Source organism: Mirounga angustirostris, unplaced genomic scaffold (assembly GCF_029215605.1).
Source record: "Mirounga angustirostris isolate CCGP_5_RB_7025 unplaced genomic scaffold, mMirAng1.0.hap1 SCAF_4, whole genome shotgun sequence".
NCBI lineage: Eukaryota > Metazoa > Chordata > Mammalia > Carnivora > Phocidae > Mirounga > Mirounga angustirostris.
Genome location: NW_026991712.1, coordinates 74680126 through 74702726, shown reverse-complemented (window position 1 = coordinate 74702726; position 22601 = coordinate 74680126). Strand labels below are relative to the sequence as shown.

Genomic DNA, 22601 nt, shown 5'->3' with positions numbered 1-22601 from the left:
CAGATTTAGAAGACCACAACTGGTGCTCCTAATGGCAGTGTAACACGTGTTGCCTCACTTCCCTCTGGTCTTAAAACATGTGAGTCACAGTGTAATTAAAGAATTACACCCTCCGTCTCTTATACTGCAAAAGTTAAGTGAGACAAATCAGACTAAATTTTCTTGTTAAAAAAAAAAATGAGGATCCTCTTTAATACCCATCACCAGGCTAACCCATCCCCCCATGGGTATTAAAGAGGGCACGTACTGAATGTAGCACTGGGTGTTAAACGCAAACAATGAATCTAGGAACACTACATCAAAAACTAATGATGTAATGTATGGTGATTAACATAACATAATAAAAAAAAGAAAGAAAAAAAGGATCCTATATGTATTGGGTATTTAAGAATTTTTTCAAGAGCCCAAGTGTCCTATATCCTCTTTATATCTAATTTGGTGAACCGCTTCGATCACGGATTTAATTTATTCGAGTCGTTTCTGGAGTTGTGGGACCACACATCAAGTCCGTAACTCCTGTAGCTTTAAGAGAAGGTAATTCTTGTTTTGGAGTAGGGGAGGTGGCGCCAGCTCGCGGCTCCGCCGCTCCCCACCCGCCGGCCGGTACTCAGTTTCCCGCTGTTGCCGGCCCCGCCCAGCAGCCCCGCGGCGCTCCGAGCCGCTGCCTGGGGTGCTGCGTTTCCCACCCGCGGGAAGAGACGGTCGAAGGCAGCCTCCGGGCCTGCCGCTCCCCGTGGCTCCGCTGCTTCCCGCCGCTGAGAGCGCGTGGGGCGTGCTGACCGGGCGGCGTGGACCTGGACCACGGAGGGTGCCCGGGCCGCCTCCTCACCTCCGGGAGCCGGGCGCTCCCGCCCACCCGAGAACTCTGGCTCGTTCCTTCCCCCGAGGGCGCGGGCTGGGGCTCCCCGCGGACCCGCCCACTCTCCGCAGCACTCTGGGCTAGCGGGTCTGCGCTCCGCTCGGTGCCTTTGCGGGCCCTGCACGCCCTCTCCCTCCCCAACTCTTCCAAGGCCGGGCACACCCACTGCCGCTGCCAGCGTTCGGGGCCCAGGCGTCCGAGTTAAACCCCGTTTCCCAATCGTCGCCAGCTCTAGCCCTTCTCCAGGTACCCGCAGATCAGAACGGAATACAAAGAGGCCTGCGCTCCCTGTCCTCGCTACCGCCACACCCGCCCGTTCCCACTCTTCGACCTCCGCGAGGGCTGGACGCCGGGACCCCTCCTCTCTGCAGCCTCCTGCCCCTCCCCCTGTGTCATAAAATCCACCCAGCTTTCCCCAAATCCCGTGGGCTGGGGCCCTCGACCGTCCCCCTCCGGCCTCTCGGCCGCCGCTCTCGGCCCCCGGGACCGGCCGGCCGCCCACCCCCACTGCAGCCGCGCGTCTTGGTCCCGGCCCCTCCTCCGGGGCCCTCCTCCTCTCTCGCCCCTCCCGAGCCGGGGTGGGAGCGGCGGCAGCTGGAAGAGAAGGGATGAGGTCATCCTCTCCCTCGGAGTCAGCTGGTGGAGGAGAGGAAGCGGGAGGAGGGAGCGCGCGCGAGGGGAGGAGAGGAATGTGCAGGTCCGAGGAGCGCCGCGGCGGCCGCTGCTGCTCCTGCTGCTGGCGGCGGCGGCAGCTCGGGCGGCAGCCGCGGGGCTGGGACGGCGAGGAGCGCGGGCGGCTGGCAGGGGCGCGCGCGGGGCGCCGCGAGCAGCTTGGCTCCGCGCAGGCAGCCAGGCGGCGCTCCTGCCGGCCCCAGGCGCGCCGCTAGCCCGGCCCAGCGCCCAACTCGGCGGGCGGCGGCGGGCGAGCCGGCGCAGGAGCGGGAGGAGGGGGAGCCGCGCCGCCAGGGAGGGAAGCCGGGGCGAGGCGAGGAGGTGGCGGGAGGAGGAGACAGCGGGGAAAGGTGTCAGATAAAGGAGGGCTCTCCTCCGGTTTGGAGGCATCATGGCCGCTAAGTCAGACGGGAGGCTGAAAATGAAGAAGAGCAGCGACGTGGCGTTCACCCCGCTGCAGAACTCGGACCACTCGGGCTCGGTGCAGGGATTGGCTCCGGGCTTGCCGTCGGGGTCGGGAGCCGAGGACGAGGAGGCGGCCGGGGGCGGCTGCTGCCCGGACGGCGGCGGCTGCTCGCGCTGCTGCTGCTGCTGCGCCGGGAGCGGCGGCTCGGGCGGCGGCTCCGGGGGCTTGGGCGGCCCGGGCGGCAGCGTTGGCGGACCGGGCGGCAGCGGGGCGGGCTCGGCGGCGCTGTGCCTGCGCCTGGGCAGGGAGCAGCGGCGCTACTCGCTGTGGGACTGCCTCTGGATCCTGGCCGCCGTGGCCGTGTACTTCGCGGACGTGGGCACGGATATCTGGCTCGCCGTGGACTACTACTTGCGCGGCCAGCGCTGGTGGTTCGGGCTCACGCTCTTCTTCGTGGTGCTCGGCTCGCTCTCGGTGCAAGTGTTCAGCTTCCGCTGGTTTGTTCACGATTTCAGCACCGAGGACAGCGCCACGACCACAGCCGCCTCCAGCTGCCCGCAGCCTGGACCCGATTGCAAGACGGTGGCCAGCAGTGGGTCTGCAGCCGCGGAAGGCGAGGCTCGTCCTTCCACGCCGCAAAGGCAAGCATCCAACGCCAGTAAGAGCAACATCGCCGCCACCAACAGCGGCAGCAACAGTAGCGGGGCCACCCGGGCCAGCGGCAAACACAGGTCTGCGTCCTGCTCCTTCTGCATCTGGCTCCTGCAGTCACTCATCCACATCTTGCAGCTCGGGCAAATCTGGAGGTACCGTATCAGGGGTGGGGAAGAGGGAGATCTGCTGCTGCTACTACATCATCGCTGCTTTGCTTTTGCACGGAAATTGTTTAGCGTTGCTCTGGTAGTAACCCTAGGCACACTCTTTCAGTTTTTTTCCTTCTTTTTCTTAAACTGGGCTTTGCATTTTTAAGATTTGTGATCACAACCTAGGGTGGGAGGGAAGTGAGAAGGGACAGGCAGCAAAGTGGTTTTGATCAACCTATCCCTTCTGTGTTCCCACTCTGCTTCACTAGCTTCTCTATGTTTATATGCTACCCCCTCCCCATTTTTAGTGATATCGTCTCAGTGAGTAGGAGAGGATTCCTGTCACATCTTCTGAAAATCCTTTTTTATTATGTTCAATTCAAAGGTGTATATTGCAATTTGGATGGCTTCTTTTGTTCCCTGTTGCTAATTCTAGTTATATGGGAATTCTTAGTGCTGTGAAGTACCCACCTTGTAATTCTCACTGTTGGAGATGGCTTGTCTTTTTCTCGGAGAATACCTATACCTATATCTCTATCTATAATCTGTATTTATATCTATCTCCAAATATGAGTAAGTACACTTTATGGGGCCCAGACTTACTTTTATGATGCACTTTCTGATTATCTTGCACTATCCCCCTATTCAGAATTCCCACACAACTGAAAACCCTTGGAAAAGGGGTAGTGCGTCTTGTAAACTTTAATCATACTTGGCATCTTCATTGGTTGCTCTGCTGCTTGTCATCTGGTCTACCAAGTCTTTTTACACAGATATCACTTCCACTTAGAAACTGGAACACAAGGCTAAACTCGCTGGGCAGAGGGAGCTGTCATTTGAGCAGTCACTGCCTAGATTTAGGAATATAATGAAACAGTTTGCTCAGAAATAGGTTCCTCCAACTTTTATGTGTTTTTAATAGCTTTTTGAAGCAATATTTTACACCGACAAAAATTCTTTGTATTGAAGCCCTTAGATGTTAACTTTCCAGAGCTTTTTGGGTTTCCAATGACTTAATAAGTGTGTAGTTTAAGTAAAATGAGAAAACTTCCTAATAAGTGCACCAATGTGGGGCTATATGCTGCTAGGCCGGTGTCCAATTCAATTTCATTTGTAGTTACCTTTGTGATAAAGACATTAGAAATCATTAACTCTGCTGAGGTATCCCATGTGGAAACGACTCAGAGAATTTGTGGAATGGGATTAAATACTTCTTTTATTTGTGGTGAACAGTAGTGTTTTTCTTGAGAAGAGCAAATGTGGTTATTTTGCAACCTTTCCTGGGACCACTGCTTTGTAAAGCAGGGTAAACATTGCCATAGACAGTGACCTTTCAAACTGTGAAACTTTTTTTTCAAACAGATACTTTCTGGAAAAGGGATATATGATATGCAGTCAGACAAGTTGATGTTGGAAAACTCTATGTTTTGGACTCAAAGGACTTTGAAATATCAGTTAAATGTGATAGCTGTTATGTTCCATGAATGACTATTATGAAGACTTACAGCTTGATGCCCTTATTCAAGTTTGAGGAAGAACTCAAATGTTTATGTTAATTGCTGAAATTGTTTAGTGGCTAGGTGCATATGATTAGTAGTTTTAATCTGATAATGTGGAAAATGAAGCTTAACATTCCATTTGTTAACTTTTGCAAACTTTATGCAGGATTTGGAAATCACTTATTTTTAATCACCTTTAAAATGTCTACATTTATGTAAATAATGCAAACACTTCTCAATATATTAACTGAAGAACTATCCATTGATACTTTCTGAACAATATCATATCAAATTCTGTGAACTGAAAAAATAATTTTAATTATTGTTGTATTTACTAGACCTTCTAAACCGAGCATTTTCCCAGTGGAAAAATGACATTTAGTTATCTCAGGACAGTTGCATGCAGAAGGAAAAGCACAGGCTGTCCGACAAATGCATTAACCAACCCAACCCTTGGAGAAACTGTGGTCACACATGATCCCTCTTTGTCAAGTATTTCTACAATGTTTTCCTTAGAGATTTTGAAGTTTTTCCTGCTAATGCATGGTTGTCTGGGAGGAAGTATTGTTGAAAGTATTTTCAGATACTTGTATATTTTCAGAATAATGTGCTCCATATGTAAGTCTGAATTATCTAACTGTTCTTGAGCTCTAGTTAAGATATTTGGAGGCTAGTGGGGTAACTTGGTGGAAGTATGATCTAAGACTCAGCCTCACTTTCTCTTTATGAAGTATGTTTAAACAAATGAACAAACAAACTTTAGCCTAATGTAGGACATGGGAAAGGGATCAGAAAGTTCATGGAATTCAGTTGCATTCTGAATTGTTTCAGCTTCTCCGAGTGTGGAATATTGGAATGGAACTTTGCATAGCAGATGCATCTTTGAGATAATAAGCTGGTGAAATGCAGTTCATCTCAGATTATTGTATCAGACTGTTATCTTAGGCCATTAGGATGCCTTAAATTAGGAGCATCCCTCTGCTTCTTCTAGCTTTTCTTTTCCATGCACTATACACAAATGTTGCAGAAACACCAAGGTAATGATTGGTTCAAAGCTCAGAGGTCATTATTCATGTTTTAACATGCTACTTTTTAAGATCAATAAAATAGATTTTAGCTAGGTTGGTAACTTTTCCTGGTATTCCCATGAAATTCTAGTTATTTTAGGTAAGGGCAAGATTCTAAAAGCTTTCGGTAGATACAAGCCTTTGAAATAACATCAAAGTGTTTGCTTGTTCAGAAATAGCTATTTGAAACATTTTGGGCAAGATTTGAATGTATTTATACACTTATTACGAATGCAACTGCTGAAAGCAATGGTACATATTCATTTTAATTAAAGTTTACTAATGGGAAATTAATGGCAGCTTTTAAGGTCACAGGAGTTGATTCTGAGAAAGAGCCATTTGAAATAATGAAGTGAACTTTCACTACCATGTGAAAAGAGCAATTATGACTTTAAAGGAAATGTGCCTGCAAATGAATAAGTACTTTTTTTTCTTGTTCATTTCATATGATTCCAGAAGTTACTAAGAGGGCAGTTCAGCCAGGGGGAATCACAAATGCCCCATCAGAACAATTTTTAGTTTTCATACTGATGATCAATTATATCTAGATGCTTTCTTCCTTCAGAATTTATGACTCACTCTTAAAATTCTACCTTAATTTTTCCTGTGTATGTATGATATGTACATATTTGGTTGTCTTCTAAATGCAAGTAGGCATATTGCAAACAATAAGTCAGTGAGTCAGTGGATGGTAGAATAGAGAGTACTTTTACTGTTTTACTATTTTGGTTTTTGTTTCTGAATATCTATCATGAGAGTCCCATGGAGAAGACCTGGTGAAAGAACATTTCTGCTTTTCTCATGCTTGATAGTCCACAAGGTCTAACATGTGTTCCCTATTCAAATAAATTGGAAAATGGCAGGTTAAATGGAGTTAAACAACTCTCTCTCCAGCAGGACTTCTCAGAGCCTTTAATAAGCTAGTGTGTGCAGTTATCAATAACTTTTTAAGGGTAACTTATTCAATACTCTTGTGATGATGTGGCACCCAGGGCACTTTGAGAAACATTGTTCTAAGTCATTCTTAAACCTGGCCAAACAAGAACAATAATAATAGCAATTTTATATGGCACTTAAAAATTTATAAATGTTTTTATACTCTTTATCTCATCTAAGATTTACAGTAACCCAAGAGAAAATCATTAGTATCTCTCTATATATGAGAAAACTGGCTCAGGGAGGTTCATTAACTGGCACAAAATTCCCTGCCTATTATGTGATACAGCTAGGAGTCAAAGCCAGGCCCACCTTACCCTAAAGTTTGTGCTCTTTCTGGATCATTTAGCTTATCTCCAACTGCCAACTTGGATAATAATGACAACAATGTATGAAAAAGACACTTTACCTTCACCAAGAGTGACAAAGTGGGAGAGGGAGCTGCCATTTTGATGGGATAGGAGGTCTGTCCAGTAACATACCAGTAGTCAACTGGCAGAATGAGTACTGGGCCTCAGCCTGTCTGACTCTTAAGGCCGGTGCTCCTCTTACTACACCATGTGGACATGCTGAGCTTGTTGCATTAAATCCCAGCTGAGTAACACGGTCTTGCAGTGGCATTAATGATTAAATGGCAGAATGTAGGTGAACATGTAGAAAGTGCTTTGCAAATGATAAAGAGGTTCTAGAGATCAGGAATGGGTAGGGAAATAGCATCTAGGTTTGACTTCGACCACTGAAAAAATACTTTATTGATTTGGAGTTAGTTCTGAACTCTGGTAAAGGTCAGGCAGGATCGATGGTCACTTTCCTGTATATTTGTGTTCTCTCTACTGCATATTAATTAATTTATTCATTCAACATATAGTGAGTCCCTACTCTATGCAAGGCACTGTGTTAGTTACTAACTACCCCAAGATGGATAAAATACACATCATCTTTCAGGGATTCTACTGTCTGGTGAGGAAGAGGAAAAGTAAACAGACAATTTCAATATAAGGAAATAAGTGCTATAATAGAAATAAGAAACCCAGACCATCTTAGTGATTCAGGTGAAATCCTGGAGAAGGGGATGTTTGAGTGAAGGTTTGAATGGTGAGAAAATCTGCTGTCTGAATAAAGTAGTAGGGCATTGGCCTCAGAGCCTTGGATATAACTTTGTGTAAAGGAACAGGGGTGGGCGGGACAAGAAGGAACAAGGCCAGATAAGTGTGTGCTTGGAATAGAGAGGGAGTGAGAGATAGTAGCTAGAGATGAGGAGGGAGAATTCGTTGGGTCTACAAAGAAAGGGATATAGATTTTATTCTGAAAGCATGGAGGAATCCTTGAAGGATTATGAGGGCCAGGGAGGGGAGAAGGAATTGTTAACAAAGTGTTAAAACATTGTTTCATCCAAAGGAATGGGACAAAGTTGAGTTTCAGAGAACAAGCCATCAGTTCCTCTCCGATTCAGTGATGTCTTTTCCATTTATTAAAATTCGTTGATTTTAAAAGGATTGAGTTTGGGTGTAATTGGGGTGTATCAATAGGCCCCACAAGGTGGGGGAGTGATTTTTCAGAAAAACAGATTGGTTGAAATTTTTCATTGATTTACACTAAAGTAAAATAATTTTATTTTCTTCTACTTTTTGAAGAGATTTTCCTTAGGATACCGTGGTCTTCAGCTTATTGAAATTTAGGTTTCCTGGTCCTTAGAAATTTGTTTTTTCTATTTTTATTAACACTTTTCTTTTTTTTTTTAATTTTTATTTATTTATTTATTTATTTGAGAGAGAGAGCACATGAGAGAGGGGAGGGTCAGAGGGAGAAGCAGGCTCCCTGCTGAGCAGGGAGCCCGATGTGGGACTCGATCCCGGGACTCCAGGATAATGACCTGAGCCGAAGGCGGTCGCTTAACCAACTGAGCCACCCAGGCGCCCAACACTTTTCAATTTTCAGAGGACTTCCATGTCTTTCTTATTTGATCTTCTTTGAAGATTTTTGAGGTAGCACTTCCATTTTGCCAATGTGGAAATTGAGACAGAGAATGTTCAGTGTTTTTCTCTTTAAGTCATAGAGTTCTGCACCGATTCTAGGCTAGAATTCAGTGTTGATGAGGGAGGAGAAAAACAACATGAGAGATGGTTGATGAGATTGGGGATCATTAGGTAGAAGGGAAGGCTGAGAAGTTCAGTGCTGTCTGGTAAGTACTGAAGGGTTGTAATGAGGAGGAGGCATAGGACTTTTGTGTAGGGCCTCTAGGACAAGATGCAGAGGAGTTACAGGAGAGATTTTGAATCAGTGTAAGGATGCATTTTTTAACTAGTCAAAGGCATCCAAAGATCAACAGTAATTCCTTAGAAGCAGTGAGTTCCCCACCGTTGGAGGGTCTAAGCATAGTTTCGAAAACTGTAGGCAGAGTTGCAGCAGAAAAAACTTATAAGTATCAAGCAGAAGGTTGAACTAAAAGCTCATCTTCTGGCGTTGAGATTTTATGACAGTTGCCATCATTATATGCTGCTCCAAACATAGTGGACTAATCTTTGCTTTTTCATGGATGAAAGAAGTAGAAGTTTGCTTGAAACCCAGCAGTTATGTTACTTTGAAATCTATTCATTGGTTTATGAACCTGGTGTCTTCACTGGAGAATCATAAATCTATGTAGCATCCTTGAGTGCTGGGCTTGGTATTTAAATCTCTGAGTTACCTAACAGATATAAATCCACACAAAACCAGACAGTCCTCTGTGCATTTGCTGGGGATTCTGTATGAGTTGGAATAATTTATGCATAAATCTGTGTGGTTGATGTACCTATTTCAATATCTTTGCAATAACTAGTGCAAAAGTTGTATTTTTTCCTTTCACTTGAACTATATCCTGTTTACTTCACAAGGGTGAAAAAAAAATGTTATGCTTGTTACATTCTGATGGACTTTCAGACTTCCTTCACAGAGCAGTTAAAAGTAGTATCTATACAAATGGATGCTATCGTTTTTGAACAGTATCCACAAATCCTTGGGTCAGTAGATTTGAAGGTCTTTGCTCAGTCACTTACAAAAAACTCCTTAATGTTTGAATATCCAAGTACACAACTTGCTATTAAACATGTTCTGTATTTTACAGTTCAGATGAAATTGTCTAGCTATGATATTAAATAGCTCCAATCACTGAGTAACAGGTAAACAGGATGATTCCCCTTTATATGGACTCACTGGCTAATCCAGTGACTTGTTTTAGAATTTGAATGGTGTACTAACTAGGCCTATGGAAGCAAGACTTAGGGATTAGAACTGGATTTAATTGTATTTATATTCTTATGCATTATCAAATATAAGGTGCAGTGTGCTGCTAGTCATGAGAAAGTGCTTATCAGGTAACAATTTTATAAAATAGTTGTAATGTGTTGGTGGATGTCAGGAAAAGAACAAATTCTCTCGAATGATATTGCCTAATTCTTACCACCACCAAGTGACTTCCTTCCAGCTATATCCTGGTGTCACTGGTAATTGATGGCATGGCCAGTCAGGAGGCAAGACGACAGGCAAGTCTTTGTGAAGTTATTCTAGTAGTTGTGGAAATTACATGAATAAGAATACATGCTCAGTGAATAAGTGAATATTTACTGACCTGTGAATGAAGCCCAGGCATTATTCTCTCTTCTTCATGAGAAAGGGGCTGAACTTGTTGCTTGTTTGTTTGCTTCTTGAGTTTCTAAGGGTGCAGTGAATCAGAAAGGGTGTTGTACTCTAGAAAAGATACCACCCATTGCCCCAGCTCTTTTTTTTTTTTTTTTAGATCACCAGAATTAGGGAAGTGGGGCCAAATTTCACAAAGTACTAGTTCTTCTCTGAGAAAGGTACACCCAGAACCCCAGCTTGACATTCCTGTTCTTGCTGATAGAAAAGTCAGCCTGGAAAAGCTTTGGGATAGGTCTTTTTCACTTAATTCTTACCTACACTTGACTGTCTGAGAATATATTTATGTATGGGACGATTTCTGTATTTCTGGTGCTGCTATTTGTCTATGCAAAGCAAGTTTGTAGCTTCTGCTCTTACTACTACTACTCCCATCAATACCATAATTCTTATCACCATAAAACAGTAATTACATGTCTTGTATACATGCAGAGCTAATATAGATTGCTGATTGCAAAAGAAACTAAAGAAGGATTAAAATGGAAATAAGTCAGTCTGGAAATTTTCTAGAGGCAATGATCTGAATGACAGCATTAGATCTTTCCCAACCCTAAGATGATGGGTCAATATTAGAACCATCAGTGATGGTTTTTCTTTACAAAGGCAGCTGTCCTTTGGGGAAATGGACTATGTGAGGAGTTAGAAGAGATGAATTAGCTGCTTGGTAGCTCAGACCCCAGACAGGTCCTCTAAGTTCTCTGTTATCTGTGTCAGTCAGCATGATGACACAGCGCAGCTCTTAGGTTCCGACAAAGTTTACATATTCTTTTGGTTTCCCCCTTCTGAGTCTCAATTTTCCATTTGACCAATGATATGATTGGTCAAAATATAACATTCAAGGTTCTTTCCAGGTCCAAAATGCTGGTTTTGCTCTTATTATAAATTCTATTTGCCCAGTCCCCAGAATATGTGCACCACAGAGTCTGTACATGTTCTTCTAAAGCCATTACTATAGCATTTTTCTGGTTACGTAAGTCAAAGGGCATATACAAGGGACTTGCCAGAGTTGATAACATTAGTGTCTAAGGTCTAGGAACCGGTATGATTTCATACATGAAGAGAGAATCTTAAGCTTATTTGTGTAACTTATTTTATGTCATTTCTGAATTTTAGTTATAATCAAATAACACCATATTCACAAAAACCCATATCTAAGAATTTGAAACTGATGTGGAAAGTGTTCCCTTATCACTAATTCTAAGACATCTACCATGTAGACCTGGGAAGCCAAAATTACCATTTCCATTTCATGTAGTGAGGTATGCACAGCTGGGGTGCTATGATTAGCAAATAAGAACAATGCTTCACGGGCTTAAAAAGAGCTATCCATTATGTCAATGAGAAGGCTGTTGTCAGAGCTAGGTTTGCTTTAAAATTAAAAGCCTGTCCTGGGTTACACTGTCACTGATTTAGTGTGCTAGAAATTGAATTTAAGCTCTATACAGAGACTGTCTTCAGGTCTGTACTCATTAAGGGATAGGGATATGTTACTCTCTGCTGGAACCAGAAAGCAGTGCATTAACCTTTCCTGGATAAGACTTGCCTGGATCTCTAGGATGTTAGACATCTGTCATGAAGCTGAACAATTTTCAAGCCCATGACGACATTTAAGATATTTTTTTAAAAAAATTAAGATCTATTTTAAAGTGATCTGAAGTATGTCAAACTATTTTTTCATCTTCATGATTCATAAGTAGGCTGTTTGAATCAGTTCTACTTCTTTTGTTTAATTTATGCACATGCCCTGTTTTCCTGTCAGGGGAATCCTTTTATATAAACAGAGCAGTGGGCAGTGTGTGGGGTAGGTGAGGATTAGTCAAATAGAAAATCATGCATATATAGAAAAAGTAGGATTTACAGTGAATACGAGTCTAAAAAGACTTAGGATGACTTTGACTTGGCTTCCCATCAAGTACACCGTATTTAAGAAGGACAAAGTCACCTTTCTGAACCACCAATCTGAGAGATTTCATCCATGTAAAAAGCTGGACTTCTTTCTGAAGCTCAGATAATAGACATGAATAAAGATATAGGAATTCTTTACTTTTCAGGTCTTTTTTCAGTAGCAGAGAGTCAATAATCAAAACAAAGGTAGCCCTTATAGCAGGAACCATAGCAAAATGGTCCTTCATTACTTGCATCTTTGGTTTATGGCCTAGTCACTGTATCAGTGTAACAGTAACAATGAAGAAATGATCCTTCAGCAAAGCAAGGGAAAGGATTTGTAAAGGTTTCTTTATTTTGGTAGATTGGCAGCTCATTAATTAATTTCCTACTTTACAAAAGTAAAATTGATAACAATTATTTTTTTAAATGTAGGTCAATTCCAGAAGACTCTCCAAAGAGATTTGCAGTACTTGGATCTGTTTTTTTAATATAAATTAGGAAGTATGTCCCATAGGGTTTCATATTTCCAGGAGATGTGCTATTAAGAGTAGTAGTCACAGATGTCCTATAGGAATTTTGTTGATTTGGCGATGGTTGGGTTTGAAACATTGAGTTCTACCCAGGAACAGGTAATGTGACACTATTCTAAGGAGGGCACAAATAATATCTTTCTTCATACTTTTGAAAAGTAGTAAATAGTTATGGTTATTTAAGGGCATAATATCTACCTACTTTAAGATAAGGTTGGAATCATGAAGCACGTGGGTGGCTCACTCAGTTGAGCATCCCACTGTTGGTTTCAGCTCAGGTCATGATCTCAGGGTCGTGAGATTGAGCCCACATCTGGCTCTGCACTGGGCGTAGAACCTGTTTGAGATTCTCTCTCTCCTTCTGCCCCCACTCCCAAAGAAAGAAAGAAAGAAAGGTTGGACTCAAATGAGTGAGGGAGGAAACCTGAAGTTTCTGTCAAGGAAGCATGACCAAATACCCTGGAAACTCACTGAGTTCCATTCTCTGATGGGCTCATAGAGAGATGAAGGTATTGTTGTTAAGGCATGCACTTATTAGCCTGGGGGAGAAAAATTTGACCATGAGAGAAGGCCATGAGAGAAATGAACAAAAACAGAGAATTTTATTCCAAAATCAGAGGGTAAAATTCAATCCTTGGCAGTGTGAATGGGAAAATTGTACTGACATCCATTATAAAACTCATCACAGCAAAGCTGAAAGTGAGGCTTCACTAACCAGACCAAGATTCCATTAGATGAGTTGGTTCTAGGAACAAAGGGGCAAAACTTCAGTTGTGAAAATGCTCAGGTTTAGGTCAACTTGATATTGAGGGCACCAGTGGGGTCAGTAGTCTGGAGGTGTTTGACCTGAGAGTCCTGTGTTAATACACAGATCAGAAGTAGGGAAGAAGTCAGTGGCCATCACAAATGGTAACCTAATAAAAACCTGGGAATCCAAGTGAGGGCCAGGAACAAACTTGCTAATAATAGTAAAGGTAAGTGAGAATCTGAAATCAAGGGCATCATGAAAGCAAACTGTAACACTGTGCTTCAGGATATAAAACTAAAGGGAAATTTGCTTCATTTATGTTCTCATTATATAATTTCTCCCTGGTCAGATATTGAGAGTAAGGCCTGAGCCCGGAGGTCTACTTCTGATCCCAGGGAGGGGAGGGCAAAGAGCTGGGATCGCAGGTAGGTTCTCACTCAGTCACCATTGATATGTACAAATTCATTAACAGTCCACCGACTAAATCATGACTTGGTCACTGTAATCGGTTGCTGAGAATAGAATGACAAAAATAAGTGACCACTGATAACCTTTTAATCATGGATTCCACAAACATCTGCTTCAGATCATTGTAAGGAACATGTACGAAAAAGAATGTGCTCTCCAAAGGTTTACTGTCTAGGAGAGGAGGCATGTCACGCTCACACCCCAACTCTGTCTGTGACGTTGTGCTAAGAGTGGAGCTATTGGCTTGCAACTCAAGGTGTAGGATCTGCAGCCTGCAGCATCCGCATCTCTCAGAGGTGTCTCAGGGATGCAGAATCTCAGGCTCGCCTCAACCTACTGAATCATGACCTGTGGTTGAACAAGATCCCCTGGGGATTAATACGCACATTGAAGTTTGAGAAGCAGAGGGAGAGCAATTCCTTTCAACAACTGAAATGGTCAAGGAAGGTTACTCAGCTGAATATTAATGGAAACTATGGTTGATCCAGATGTTTTCACCCAAGTCAGCTCATCAGCTATGAAAGCAAGTGCTGGTGCTTAGAAATGGTGACAGTGGGATCTCCTTATAGACAATGCTATAAGTGAAGATACGAAATCTTCCATTGACAAAGAAAGTAAAAAGTTTTAATAAAATCTTTATTAAAAATCCATTAACAGTTTTGTTGTTCACAACTGATCTCTAGGAAATTAATTCAGCACATTGATCACCCACCTCTCACAGCTTTATGGTTTTTTTTTTTTTTAAGATTTATATATTTATTTGAGAGAGAGAGAGCACACACACATAGGGGGAGGGGCAGAGGGAGAGAATCTTCCAGCAGACTCCCTGCCGAGCACGGAGCCCATCAGGGGACTGGATCTCACAACCCATGAGATTGTGACCTGAGTGAAAACCAAGAATTGGATGCTTAACTGGCTGAGCCACCCAGGTGCCCCTCACAGTTTTATATATTCTCAGGCCTATGACATTCAATCCTTGGGATGGAGTGGATAAGGTGTGGTGAGAGAGGGAAACAGACAGACACTAAGGGAAGCACTGGATTCAGAGTAAGCAGAAAGAGGAGAGAGAGACAGAAGAGGGAGGCAGGGGGGCAGTTCCGGCCAAGACATAATGATTGCTGACTTTGCTCAGAGACATGGAGCTGGGCTGCTTGTGGTATTCCTTTCTATTCATAAGTTTCTGAAAAAGCAGCAACCGTGAGGGTGAGCAAAGGACATCACCCTCACTGGGTGTCAGGACAGTGGAGATGAAAGTCAGGTTCTGTGCATCTCTCACCCCCAGCTTTTAGTTCGATAGATCAAGCAGCCTCTGTAGCTGCAAGGGGAAGGAGGACCTATAGGAGGAATAGAAGAAAATGGAACTAGGCTTCCGAGACTGCAAGACTAGGCCCCAGCCGGGAATTAGCAGGGTATTTTTATAAAATGATATGGAAAGATTTCTGATGACCAACCCGTTCCATGTAGTTCAGCTCCTCCCAGTGACCCCAAGACCCCCAGGGCAGGCTATGTCATGGGAAGATTTCATGCTTTATTATTTGTTATCCTAAGTGAGAAATAGAACAGTCAACATTGTGACAAAATATGTCAGCATCTGCGTTGTAGAATAAGAAGATAATGAGAATGTTGCCTTATCAAATGTATATTCGCGTAAAGGTATTACTAGTTTCCTTAGTTCACATTCAACAAAATAGAAAAAGGATGACCTTCCCAGAAATGCTCCTTTTCAAAGTAATAGTTTTCTAATTTCCCTTTTGTACAACAGCTGGTTGCTATGCTATCACTTATGTTGCTAGGGCTCCTGCCCCCATCTATGTGCTAGAATGTGATTGTTTCCATCAGTGTTCTTAAGTGTTTCCATGGAGAGTTACTAAGTTAATTTTTCTGGGTCTGCGCTACCAGTAGGTATGGTCACCCTGCCAGGCTCTAGACCCGCATGGCTTTTCAATATGGTAGCTGTGAGCTGCACGTGGCTATTGAATATTTGAAATGTGGCTATTCCCCATTGATGTTCGTCGTAAGTGTCAAATACCCTGGGGATTTTGAGGACTTAGTGTGGAAAAAAATAAAAGGGATGATAAACATCTCACTAATAATATCCATATTGATTATATGTTGAACTGATAACATTTTGGATATATTGGGTTAAATAAAATATATTGTTAAAATTAATTTCACCTGTTGCTTTTTACACTTTATAAATGTGACCACCAGAAAATTAAAATAATGTGTGTGGCTTGCATCGTATTTCTGTTGGGCAGAACTGCTCTAGGTAGTGTTCAGAGCTCAATTCCTGAGAAGTAAGAAGAAAATCCTAAGTGAAATATCTCCAAATACTAAGAAAAGAATTTACTAGAAGTTACCAGAGAAAGAGCAGTGGGTTGTTTCACTGCGGAAGCAGGTGACTTAACAGATTTTACAAATAAGATTACCTGCTGGTAAAAACTGACTCTTTGGGAGATAAAAACCCTAATGTGAATAAAGCCCATTGTCTTCCCTGCTTTCTGCTTTGCTTAAGGCCTAGTGACACGCTGTGCTTATTTAGTGGTTTAATAAATAGTATTTGATCATGACAATAAGGACTAAATCTTTGTTAAGTGCTGTTGCAGCTTGCCAAGCACATTGGCTCATATTAAATCATCCAATCTTCTCTTCAGCCTCTCAAGGTGGGTATTATTATTGTTCTCATTTGAAAATGAACTCCCTGGGGTTCAGAGGAGGTAGGAGACTGGCCCAAGTGCACACAGCTGCTAACTAGCAAGGATCAGCTCTCACAATCATGACTTCAGCTTTCACATCTTGTGCTCTTTCCATTATATCTTACTGTTCTTTGATTCATCCAAGAGAATCACTGGGAGGAGTATTTCCTGCCCTCTCAGACTGGCAACTGTGCTGAAACCTGCAGTGGGTTCAGTTCTACCATGTCATCCATGGAGATTAGTTAAGACCAGTTTTGCGATTTTGCTCTGACTACCAGGAAAGGGAGAGACATACCAGAGAGGGGAGAGGTCAGATTTGATTCTTGACTTCTCAACTATAAAATGGTGGGTGTGAGCTACATTAGGTAATTTCTGAAGTCCCTTTCAGCTCTGTAATTCTGCGAAACCTGGTACCTATGTGGAGCTTATCAACTCTTTTTTATATACCTTATTGAATACTCAGTGGGAACTAATATTCATGCTTTATTGACCTGGGCTAGGTTTCTGATAAACAACTCCTGAGGTTGATATTTCACACCAACTTCAAAAACAGAGACTATGGATCAATTTTATCCATAACGTGTCACTTTCATTTGATAACCTACTAGTAAAATACATGTTCTTTCCATTGGGAAATTCATGACACTAAAGAATACTAAGTAGGCTCCAGCCCCGTGTGAATAGTATGTAATTAACCTGTATTTATATCCTCATTTTGCACACAGTCATGCTTTGCATATACCAGCATTCTCCTCTACATATGTTCATGAATTATGAATTCAGCTACAGGCATGCAAGGCAGAACCCCTCTGTCAGTCACATCTCTTTCTCTGAGACCTGTGAGATTTACGTCTATGTGACACGACTTCAAATTGAACTCCTAAGACCTATCTCAGAGGACCAACTCTATAAAAAGTCTAGCATATGCAAGTGCCAGAAAATTCATTCTCTAATGCACACAGTTTAGAATTTTTAGAATCAGACAGAACTAGTTTTTATAAAGGCAATTCCAAATGCTTATTTCTAAAAACCAAAAACAAAAAACTCCCCTATTTAAAAGATGCACCCCTCCTCCCCCCAAGTAGATATGATTTACTTTGGAAGGGCTTGCCAACTGCAGTCTGGTCCTTTTTATAGTTTTTTTGGGGGGTGGGGGGGAACGAAGGTGCTTTTGGGATGTGTGTGTGTGTCATTCAGTGAAAAATATGCAGTATTGTTTTTCTTTTTAGTTCAATGGTATCTTTGCAAAATGTAATTTTTTCCAGAGAGACTGAACAATTTCCAATTTTTTTTTAATGTTCATGACAGTAAATGGATTCCAATTTACTGTATCTTATATCCCAAGTAATATGTTCTAAGAAACATATATATCTACATCATGGTTATTTTTCTCCTGATTTTTTCTATGTTCATACCTGATCATGTGATTATGTAGGCTAGGACATGCTGGAAAGAGCAGAAATAATTTAATAAAACTCAGATGGTCTGGAGTAAAAATGCCTTCATTCATTTAATAAATATTTGTCAAACGTTCACTGGGTGCAGGCTCTGTGCCCACCAAGATTCGTGAAAGGCACTCCCTGACTTAAAGGATTTCACTGTCCTGCAATAGAGTCTTTCATTTATAATTGTTTATACCTCAAAGGGTGATACGTCATCAACAATGGCAGGAATAGAATTGTTTGGGGAATGAAGATGGAGGACCTCTTTCCAGAAGCTTTCACATGGGAGTAACAATTGAGTAAGACCTAACAGAGTTTCAAGAAGAATGAAAAAAAGGGACAAAGATATTTCATGATGTGTTCTGTAAAGGGCTGAAATAAGAGGTGTGAGCGAAAGACTGTCAACAGATGAGTTTCGAGTTTTGGGCCAAACTAACGTGTTTTCCTGAGGAATCTGGACTTGATTCTGTTGGGGAGTGGAAGCTCAGGGGAACACAGTCAGGGATGTATTTCCAAATGGTTACCTTTTATAAAATAGTGTTAAGTCTTGGAAATATTAGAGAAGGAGGCCTCCTGCACTCTTCAGAGGCAGGGAAAAGATATGAATGAGGGTAGACTTGAAACATATTCAGAACTTGAAAATGCTCTATAATGAGGGAATGCAATGAAAGCACTTAAGTGGGCTTGGACAGTTCTCACTGAAGATTCTGATAGTACTGGTAAGAGCTCTATTTAATGAGCTATTGGAAAAGGCATAAACATAAACAGAGTTTGGAGCATGTTGAATAAAGATGCTCCGTAAATGCAGACTGGGCAATTAAAAAAGATTTACCAGAGAAAAGCTAAATACAGTATAGTGGATAATTAATGGGCCTTTGACAACTCAGTAATAAGTACCCTGAACTTTTAAAATAGCGCATTAACATCTGTGCATGTCAGAAGGATGGTTTGCATTTACAATCAACACCAGTTAGCTGGGAAATTTCCCCACAGAAGTTAATTAGGGATTCCCAGTACAGGAGCCTGCTGGTTAACCTCCTGAGCCAAAGGTGACCCACCGCTATTCATTCATGGCTTTTTATTGAGCCTAGAAGGAGTTTGGTTATAAATTCCCCTCTCCTTTTCCTCAGCTCCCTTAGCTCTAGACACTATTTTAGCTTTTAGTAGGATTTACCTCTCTTAGTTTAGGAAATGAACTTCTGTTCTCTTTGTAGGTAGGGAAAATCCAACCTGGAAAAGGCCTCTGTAGGTGAGGGAGCATCCCCTGAATGGACTGGGCCATTCATTCTTCATTAAGATATGGTGAACGCTCCACCTTTGGTTCTTAGCTCAATGAAGATTCCTCAGAGGAAGGTACTTTTGAGAGCCAACCAACTTCTTTTATTTCGGTATATCTTAACACATTTAAGCAATTTTTTAATTTTAATTTTTTAGTAAATAGACTTTTTTTTTTTTTTTACAAGCAGCTTTGGGTTTCCAGAAAAATTGAGTGGGCAGTACAGAGTTCTCAGGTATTTCCCCTCACCTCCATTTTTCCTGACACTGACATCATATATTAATATGGTACATCTGATACAATTTGTGGGCCAATACTAATACATTATCATTAGCTAAAGTCTATACTTTACATTAGAGTTTACCCTTTATCTAGTAAATTCTACAGGTTTTGACAAATATATAATGGCATCTATCCACCATTACAGTATGATACAGAATAGTTTCACTGTCCTAAAAATCCCCTGTGCTCCACCTATTCATCCCTGCCTACACCCAGCCCCTGGCAATCACTGATCTTTTTACTCTATCCTTGGTCTTGCCTTTTCCAGAATGTCCTGTATTTAGAATCATGTAGTACGTTGCCTTTTCAGATTGGCTTCTTTCACTTACAATATGCATTTAGGGTTCTTCCCTATGTTTCTGTGACTTGATGGCTTGCTTCTTTCCAGCACTGAGTAATACTGAAGTGTGTAGATGTACCACAATTATTTATTCACCAACCAAAGGACATCTTGGTTGCTTCCGAGTTTTGACAATTATGAATAAAGCTGCTATAAACATTTGTGTGCAGGTTTTGTGTAGTTGTATTTTCACCTCATTTGGGTAAATACCAAGGAGCGCAATTGCTGGGTGTCATGGGAAGAGTGTGTTTAGTTTTATAAGAAATTGCCAAACCGTTTTTTAAGTGGTTGTATCATTTTACATTCCTACGCTTAACAACATTGGAGTACCTACCATGTGCCAAATGCCTCTCATGTAAGGGTACAAAGTGAGTGAGCCAGGACACAAAATGTTATTCTAGAAAGAGTTAAGATTCCATGCACTTGTCCAGGTTATAGATAAACTAAAATGTTGGGGTGGTTTACTGATTAGGATCTCTGCTTTATAGTACACAACACATAATGATTCTTAAATGAAAAATGGGTTATATAACAAAAATTTAAATTATAGTAAAATACTACAGTTAATCCAAGGATGCACTTAAACTAGTTTTATAAAATTATTCTGACTAGACATAGAGATATTGGGTTCTGGTACCAACTCTCTGGTTTCACAGGGATGAAAGAAAAACTGTTGGAACAACACTAGTTTTTGGTTTTGTTTTTTTTTAACGTACCCTTAGGATCAGTGGTTTTCATGGATTTAAAAATTTGCTCAGTAATTATTTCTTGAAAACTGTAACTGTGAGGTAAATGCTTTCTGTTTTTCAGGAAAAAAATGCACAGTACACACACACACACACACACACACACACACACACCCCTTCTGAAATACTTGGGAGTTGTGCCCAAGACTTGAACAATTACCCTGGGGTAGCTGCAGCTGATTCACTTACCCCTGCTCAGTTTGCCTTTTGCCTCCAATGGACTTGAATGGAAATTGTACACAAATGAATGGAGAAAAATTGTTCTCTCTACCTTTTAAAAGGCCTTGTCAGGATCTTTATTTGAATTGTGATAGTACTGGCAAAGATTGGGCGAAATTATTTTTGTAATTCTTTTTTATATTTTTATTTACTTTTTTTGGAAATTCTTTAAAGCAGATAATAAATTGAAATTTTTGTTCTCCTTTGTTCAACTAAAGCAGCAAATAAGATCAACATGTTAATCCTATTTAGCCTAAATTATATAATCAGATAATTTTCTTTTTTTCCTCTGTCCTATGTAAAAACAACCTGGATATCAGTGTCAAATGTCTTTGCCTTATGCAGAAATATTCATTTCAATACGGGTTCTTAAATTTGTCTCCATATCTCCACCTTTTGGGGTTTTATTTTTTTTTATTTATTTTTTATTTATTTATTTTTTAAAGATTTTATTTATTTGACAGAGAGAGCACAAGCAGAAAGAGAGAGAGGGAGAAGCAGGCTCCCCGCTGAGCGAGGAGCCTGATGTGGGACTCAATCCCAGGACCCTGGGATCATGACCCGGGCCAAAGGCAGCCGCTTAACCGACTGAGCCACCCAGGCGTCCCACCACCTTTTTGGGTTTTAAAATTGTATACAAATTTTGTGAAACTGAAAATTTTACATGATATGTAAAGACAATTCTAGCAAGACTATCTGGCTGGAAAGGACACTAAAACTTTACTAAGCTCATTAAACAGCATCAGTCACTCTATCTGCTGAGACCCCTTAGCTTTGAAAAGAATTGAGATGTTTGCTTCTCCGTCTCAAGTATAAATGTAAGCCTGTTGATTAGAATGGGATAATTTGTGAGTGGGCAGTGAGTGGGCACTTATTTATTATTTATTTATTTATTTATTTTGTAATATTAACAGAGAAATGCTGAAGAATCACTTTTTCCTGTGCTTGAAAGGAAGAACAAAGTTTCAATCTGATAATAGACATGAAAGCTCTGAAATCTACTGAATTAGGAATAAGGAGAAGATACAAAAACAATAGAAAAAGAAATGGGGTTCACATGAACTCTAGTCTAAATGCTGTGACTTGCAGCAAAGTGCTCTCTTTCTTTCCTTCTGCATAAGAAATAATTAAACCTGCAGTCCTCCCCTGAGACTTTTCCTGTGGTCACATGGGGGCCTCCTAGGGAAGTGAGAGCAAGATGAACTGGAAGGATGGCAGAGGCCAGGAGAGGCAGGTTGTGGATCAGGTGTGTGTAAAAACGCCTCATGAACTCACTTGGGCTCGATATTTATATATTGGCTCACGCTTCGTGATCTCTCCGGCCATTGGTTTGCAACCCTCTGGAGCTTCCCAGGTGAAATTAAGAATTGGTCCCTGGAACATGAGGAGCAGGGAGAGATGGGAAAAAAGAGGCAGACCACGCCAGATAGGCCAGATAGGTCGGTGGCAGTTTTTATGAGCAGAGGAAACTTGCATATGCGAGGCTTGTCTTGTGGCTGCTGCAAGATAAGTGGGTCCCTGCACCCCTGTTGCCAAATCTTAAAAGGTTACATAGAGGCCTTAACCAGGTTCAGTTAAGTACGCTGTGAAGGCGTTCTCAACACCACATCATTATGTCAAGGCTCTGTCCTTGGAGTAGCCTCTGGGAGCCAGAAAGGCAGGCAGAACCCACACTGCAGGGGAAAAGGGCGGGGGTCTTGTCTGGGTCCAGCTCACAGGTCACTGGGCAGTCACGTCTTTTCCATGACTTTCCCCAGTGCTTGCTTATTTCAGACTATAGTTATTCCAAGACTGATGCTTGGTTTTATCAACCTCACACTAGTTTCATTTGTAAATTCTGGCCCTTTCTGGAACGTGCACTTTGTGAGAGCAGAACCTGATTTGTTCTCTGCAGCATCCTCAGTGTATAGTATGGTGCCTGGCACATTGTCATTTAATGTATATTTGTTGATTTAATGAATAAAATGAAAATCAGCAAATTCTTAGAGGATTTTATTTTTATTCCAATGAAAGACAGGTATACTCCTTATTTGTATATGTTCTATTTTAC

The 22601-nt window shown here is 41.8% G+C and overlaps 1 protein-coding gene across 1 annotated transcript in view; it reads left to right on the top strand.

Moving 5' to 3' along the window:
• The first annotated feature begins 1860 nt into the window (after positions 1 to 1860).
• The window catches only part of XKR4 (XK related 4), a 417559-nt gene continuing 396818 nt past the window's right edge, over positions 1861 to 22601 (top strand). The window contains exon 1 of the mRNA XM_054512616.2: positions 1861 to 2743. Within this exon, the coding sequence (XP_054368591.1) occupies positions 1923 to 2743 (821 nt within the window). The 5' untranslated portion in view covers positions 1861 to 1922. The remainder of the gene's footprint in view (positions 2744 to 22601) is intronic.